The following is a 6,624-nucleotide window of genomic DNA, read 5'->3' as shown; positions in this document are numbered from 1 at the left end:
TAAGAGATTGCAATTCCCAATTCGATTGGCGTTTGCATTCACCATGAACAAAGCTCAGGGCCAATCTTTAGAATTGGGCGGTTTAGATCTAGACACGGGTTGCTTCTCACATGGACAGTTATATATTGCGTGTTCTAGAGTCGGCAAACCAGGTAATCTCTATATCTGCACAGACAATGGAACAACAAAAATTATTGTATACCCACAAGCATTGTGAAATTGAACATATTGGAAACGTGCGCATTCTCTTTTCTTTCTTTTCCATTTAACCAGACTGAGCCACAGCAACGCGTGGCCGGGTACCGCTACTCTTAAATAAATATAATGAATACTGAAAATCTTGTATCTATTCATATTCCAGTTCAATAATGGAAAGGACTATGTGGCAAAAATACGTTTCTCACGGTGTTGTCGCTTGCAGAATTCTTATACTTTTTCTTCTACCCTGAAGATGGGGGCGATACGTTCCTCCGAAACGTCGGTTAACACCACATATACACGGTGCCAAATCCCAGAAGACTGCTTTCTTCATAGTCACCGCCGTGAAAGCCTCAAATCTTACACATAACCCTTAATTTCAACAATAAAATGTCTACGGCTGCGGTGTTCTTGGACATCGAAAAAGCTTTTTATACCACGAGGCACACAGGATTGCTCTACAAGTTATCAAAATTGGAATTCTCGAACAGGTTGACTACTCTTATTGGGTCCTTTCTTACTTAACGTAAATTCAGAGTCTCGGTAGAATGCGAAATGTTAACGCCAAGGGAAATGGAAGCAGGGGTGTCACAAGGTTCTGTCCTTTCCCTTACTCTTTTCAACTTGTATATAAATGATGGCCCCAAAACTCGTGGTGTTCACCTGGCCCTCTTTGTGGAGGGCACCTGTCATTATGTGACAGATCGCAAGTAGGGTTTTATTGTTAGAAAACTCCAGCGCAGTCTCAGGTCAACGGAGACCTGTTGTGAGCGCTGCAATATAGAAATTAATGAAGATAAACCTTGGGGGGGAGGGNATGAAGATAAGACTCGTGGGGTCTACTTCTCTCGTGGTCGTCGACCGCCTGAGTCTTGTCTTACTCTAAATGGAAGAAACATTCCATTTGTAAATAGTGCAAAATATCTAGGTGTAATCTTCGATAAGAAAATGACTTGGAGTTTACACATAGAAATGATCGAAGCCAAGGCCTTCAGAACGTTCATTAGAGTTTATTCCTTATTCAAAAGTGAGCTAACATTAAACTGACCCTCCATAAAGCTCTTATTAGATCCGTAATGACTTATGCTAGTCCCGCTTGGGAGTTTGCGGCAGACACCCATCTAGTGAAATTGCAACGCCTGCAAAACACGGTTCTCTGCACGATTGGCAATTTTCCAAGGGACACACCAGTCAGCGATTTGCACATGGCATTCAAAATCTCGTATGTATATGACTATATAACAAAATTATGCAGGAAACAAGCAGAAGTCATACAAAATCACGATAATGAGAATGTTCGCAACATTGGACAAGGCGAAGCCTGCCACAGAAAGTATAAGGGGCTTAAACTTGGCGACGGTCAGGCATACGACCGATCAAGGGACAAGACTGACATGGTAGCGAGTACTATGAGAAATTGGGCATAATCTGCTGTACTGAGCCCAGACTGACAGAGACCTTGTATAAGTTATACATACTAGATATTAAGACTCAATTGCAAATAAGTGTACATAGTGAGGATGGACTGATACTATCGACTATGACTGACAAATGACACACCCGACTTCTTGTCTGAGAGGGCACCCCACATGGACAGGACAGTAACTTTCATCTAAAAGGATATTATAACAAAACTGTGCAGACGACAAGCAGAAGTCATACAAACTCATGAGAATGAACATGTTCACGGTATAGGACAAGGCGAAACCAGACACAGAAAATATAAGAGGCTTAAATTTGGTGGTGGTCGGTCAATCGTACAACCATTCAAATTACTGAGTTGTCATTGTAGCATAAGATATGTAAGTTAAGCATGGTCTACTCTGTAAATCCTGTACTGACAGAGGACTTGTGTTTAGTGCAAGCAGAAGAATTTTCAATAACACGTTATATGTGCGAAATATACACTTGGCAAAAGTTTAAGTGCATTCATAAGAGACAAAACCAACTCTTCATCAGAGAGGATGTGACATAAGGACTAGTACCACAAGAGTTCAGTTGGAAAAAGAAAAAATCTCTGGTCGCGGGCCTCAAGGGGCCTGACATCAAGATAAACTCATTGGCGGTAAAACCACCAGTCATAAAGTAACTCTGACTCTGAGCAGTTCAGTTAAAGTGTAGCAGTCACCAAGAACACGTGACCGAGAGCAGCGAGAATTATGATAGTGATGGAGAAGCATCTAGTGGACATTATAAGTGACTATAATTGGGACACTGTGAGTTGTGTGTGGATAAAAGTGTACAATAAATATTCGCTACATCCAAGATGGGCGTGAAGTTATTTGTCATGTCACATAGCCAACGCACGAGAGTATATTAAAAAATGTATATCACTAGCTAAATTTTATGTAAAATCTGTTTTTACTTGTTCTCTAGGGTGTGTGTGTGTCTGTGTGAAATTTATATAAATGTTTTTTGGGGGGGAGCATATTAAACTTTGGTAACCTCTGGAATACCACATTAAAGCTTGCTTTGGAATACATCTGAATGCACTAACAGTGATCCTCCTGTTAAAATATGCGTGTGTGTGTGTGTGTGTGTATGTATGCACACATCCATGTATGCACATGTTTAAGATAGCATTGGGTGGTATGGGTTGGATAGATCTGGCTCAGGATAGAGACCAGTGGAAAGCTCTTGTGAACATGGTAATGAACCTTCGGGTTCCATAAAAGCTGAGAAATTCTTGAGTAGCTGCAGAATTGGCGGCTCCTCCAGAACGGCTCAGCTCCATGAGTAAGTAAGTAAGATTTAAACAACACAATTAACTTTAAGCTGAAACAACTTACCTTTCTTTTAACTTTAAAACGTTTTTTATTTTTTTATTGAAACTGTTATGTCTTATGAGAATATTATACAGTTTAGTCCAGGGAGGAGTTATTCTTGGAAAGATAAGTCGCTTTGCTGGTCAAGAGAAACCTCCTCCCTTTTGTATCAAGTAAAATATTATCGTATTTATATTAGTCAATGGCACCCATCTTCTGTTTTATTAAATCCATTTCAGATGAATTTTAATTTTATCATTCCAAAAAGCTAAACCCTGCAGTAGTCGCTTGACTACAAGCTTACACACAAAAGAGAATAAAGCGTTTCATCTATCACCCTTCATTTTTTACAGTGTAGGTAATGAAAAGTTCAGTCCACTGTGTCATACGAGTCTACAACACTTCATTCATTCATTTTTTCACTGTTATCATAATTTGAAAGAGTAGACTTCATGAACTTCATCACTCTCATCTTCATTTCATTCCAGTGAACTGAAACTTAAATGTATGTGCTTTAGAGACTGCAGGAATTTAAGTTGATGGAACTCCATTCAGCTCCGCGGGTCACATGACCAATACTCCCAAACACAAAAACATCAGTTCAGGATATCACAAATGGGACCATCAACAAAACATCTATGAATGTAAACAAAGACAATTCAATACTAATGTATCATCATTCGTTTATTGTGGAAAGATGTTCCCCTACATGTTTCAACTTTCAAGAGGTCATCATAAATAATGCTGCAGAATCATTTACACATTCTCAATCAGTTTCATTAACTATGCACTACTACACTTCAACAATTGAAGCAAACAATATAACTGTGGGAGATCATGTCATATCTGTTTACTCTTAAACAGACAGGGGCTTGTATGGATCAGCAATCAGTAGCAAACAAATGCGGAATGCACTGACCTTTTGTAGTGTGGGGTGCAATTGATTTCCCTAGTCAGTTGGAAATGTTAGCACCTGCAATAACTCATAGCACTCTACAAACACACAGCACACAACAGAGAGAAAACTGTGTCATGAGCAGAAAGCTACAACTCACATGCTGGTCCTTTAGTTCAAACCCACCTCTACTGCTCTATGATGTAATACACCCATCACTACGTGCCACTCGATGTGTCTCCAGATGGCTCTGATGAGCAAACAACTTATTACACACCACACAGCTCTATGCCTGCTCAGCACTATGCATGCGCAGATGCTTCCTCAGACTACTCTTATCACCGTATGATTTATTACACACATCACAGCAAAATGGACGCTCACCACTATGTAGCCGTTGATGTACTTCCAGATTACCCCGCCAACTGAATGCTTTATTATACACATTACAGCAAAACGGCCGCTCACCACTGTGTAGCTGATGATGTGTCTTCAAACCACCCAGGCGACTGAATGACTTATTACACACGTTACAGCAGAATGGCCGCTCTCCACTATGTATGCGCAGGTGCCTCCTCAGATTACTCCGATTAACGAATGATTTATTACACACATCACAGCAAAATGGTCGCTCACCACTATGTAGCCGTTGATGTTCTTTCAGACTACCCTGCTGACTGAATGACTTATTACACACGTTACGGCAAAACGGCCGCTCACCACTGTGTAGCTGTTGATGTGTCTTCAGAAGGCGCCACTGAGTGAATGACTTATTACACACGTTACAACAAAACGGCCGCTCACCACTTTGTAGCTGTTGATGTGTCTTCAGAAGGCTCTGCTGACTGAATGACTTATTAGACACATCACAGCAAAATGGCCGCTCACCACTATGTAGCTGTTGATGTACTTTCAGATTACCCCGCTGACTGAAAGATTTATTACACAAGTTACAGCAAAACGGCCGCTCACCACTATGTATGTGCAGATGCTTCCTCAGACTACTCTGATGACTGAATGATTTATTACACACATCGCAGCAAAACGGCCGCTCACCACTATGTGTGCGCAGATGATCCCTCATATTACTCCTATCACCGTATGATTTATTACACACATCACAGCAAAATGGCCGCTCACCACTATGTAGCCTTTGATGTGTCTTCAGTGTACTCCGCTGACTGAATGACTTATTACACAAGTTACAGCAAAACGGCCGCTCACCACTATGTAGCCTTTGATGTGTCTTCAGTGTACTCCGCTGACTGAATGACTTATTACACAAGTTACAGCAAAACGGCCGTTCACCACCATGTATGCGCAGATGCGTCCTCAGATTCCTCCTATCAATGTATGATTTATTACACACATCGCAGCAAAACGGCCGCTCACCACTATGTATGCGCAGATGATTCCTCAGATTACTCCTATCACTGTATGATTTATTACACACATCACAGCAAAATGGCCGTTCACCACTATGTAGCCGTTGATGTACTTCCAGATTACCCCGCCGACTGAATGACTTATTACACACATTACAGCAAAACGGCTGCTCACCACTATGTAGCCGTTGATGTACTTTCAGACTACCCCGCCGACCGAATGACTTATTACACACGTTACAGCAAAACGGCCGCTCACCACTGTGTAGCTGTTGATGCGTCTTCAGTTGGCTCCGCTGACTGAATGACTTATTGCATACATCACAGCAAAATGGCCTCTCCCTACTATGTATGTGTTGATGTGTGTTGCACTGATGAGCCCTCAGATTACACTGTTGAGTGAATGATTTATCACACTTATCACAGGAATATCGCCACTCTGCACTCCATACAGGTTGAAGTTCGTTCACAGTACTCTGCGAAACAAGAGGAAATAACCTGAAAAACCCTCCCATGAGGAGAAATAATTTTGAAACTCATGACCACAGAGAGGTTAAACAGGTAGGAGGAGGGCAGAGAGGGGGGAAAGAGACAGAGAGAGCAGGGGTGTGTGCATCCATAGGTGTCCGTTAGAATGTATGGGTGACTGGGTGAATAAAAGTCAAGCTACACTACTACTGCATAATAAATTACAGAATTAAAAGGTATTATGCATTTGTCATCATCATGGTTCTAGATCACTTTGTTAGACTGTGGCTACTTCTTCAGCTTCTTGAGCCTAATCACAGTCAGTAGGACTCCTTGGACAGGGGATCAGCCAATCGTAAGGCCACTAACTACACAGGACAAACACAAATATGTATCTCTATAATGGTCTGGATAGCATATCAAAATGAAACAATAATAAATGCTAAATTTGATCTGTTTCATTCTGGTCCATTGCACTAACAAATTACAAAGACAAAACAACTCCGTCCAGTGACTATTGAAATTTTAAATACAACACAGCACGCCATGAACAAAGGACGATACCAAGAATCTCCTCAATATAGACAGGTGGCACAAGTTCAGCCCCCCTCAGGAAGAACGATAGGAAAAGGGACACGAAACTACTTGGTTTATAAATTTTAGCTTAAATGACAAAGTTTTAAAAACTTTAATATACCAAGAAAGCTGCTGTAGTTGTGGAAAAGTTGGATTTTGTATATATTGTGCATTACAAACATTGTATCTATATGTATTTTAACACTCAAAACACCCATTGCGATAGTAGTTTCCAAAAAGTACCGACGTCCCTCTGATGATGGTCTACAGGGACCGAAACATGTAAGGGTGATAAGTTTTCAAGTAGTAAAAACTTCAGCAGTGACACTGGACAGAG

General features: G+C 41.0%; 1 protein-coding gene across 1 annotated transcript; it reads right to left on the bottom strand.

Annotated features, from left to right (window-relative positions):
* Positions 1–3,661: 3,661 nt before the first annotated feature.
* LOC111875107 (zinc finger protein OZF) lies at positions 3,662–6,287 on the bottom strand. The gene has a single exon (XM_033755720.1). It carries the CDS (start codon positions 5,756–5,758, stop codon positions 4,145–4,147), a length of 1,614 nt encoding a protein of 537 aa, XP_033611611.1. The 5' UTR covers positions 5,759–6,287; the 3' UTR covers positions 3,662–4,144.
* Positions 6,288–6,624: the final 337 nt, after the last annotated feature.

This window comes from Cryptotermes secundus, unplaced genomic scaffold (genome assembly GCF_002891405.2).
Source record: "Cryptotermes secundus unplaced genomic scaffold, Csec_1.0 scaffold5606, whole genome shotgun sequence".
Classification (NCBI taxonomy): domain Eukaryota; kingdom Metazoa; phylum Arthropoda; class Insecta; order Blattodea; family Kalotermitidae; genus Cryptotermes; species Cryptotermes secundus.
This window is presented reverse-complemented; position numbering and strand designations above follow the sequence as displayed.

Bases quoted from the DNA above. Each gene is read 5' to 3' on its own strand.
- LOC111875107 (XM_033755720.1), bottom strand. From the start codon at position 5,758: ATGGGAGGGTTTTTCAGGTTATTTCCTCTTGTTTCGCAGAGTACTGTG.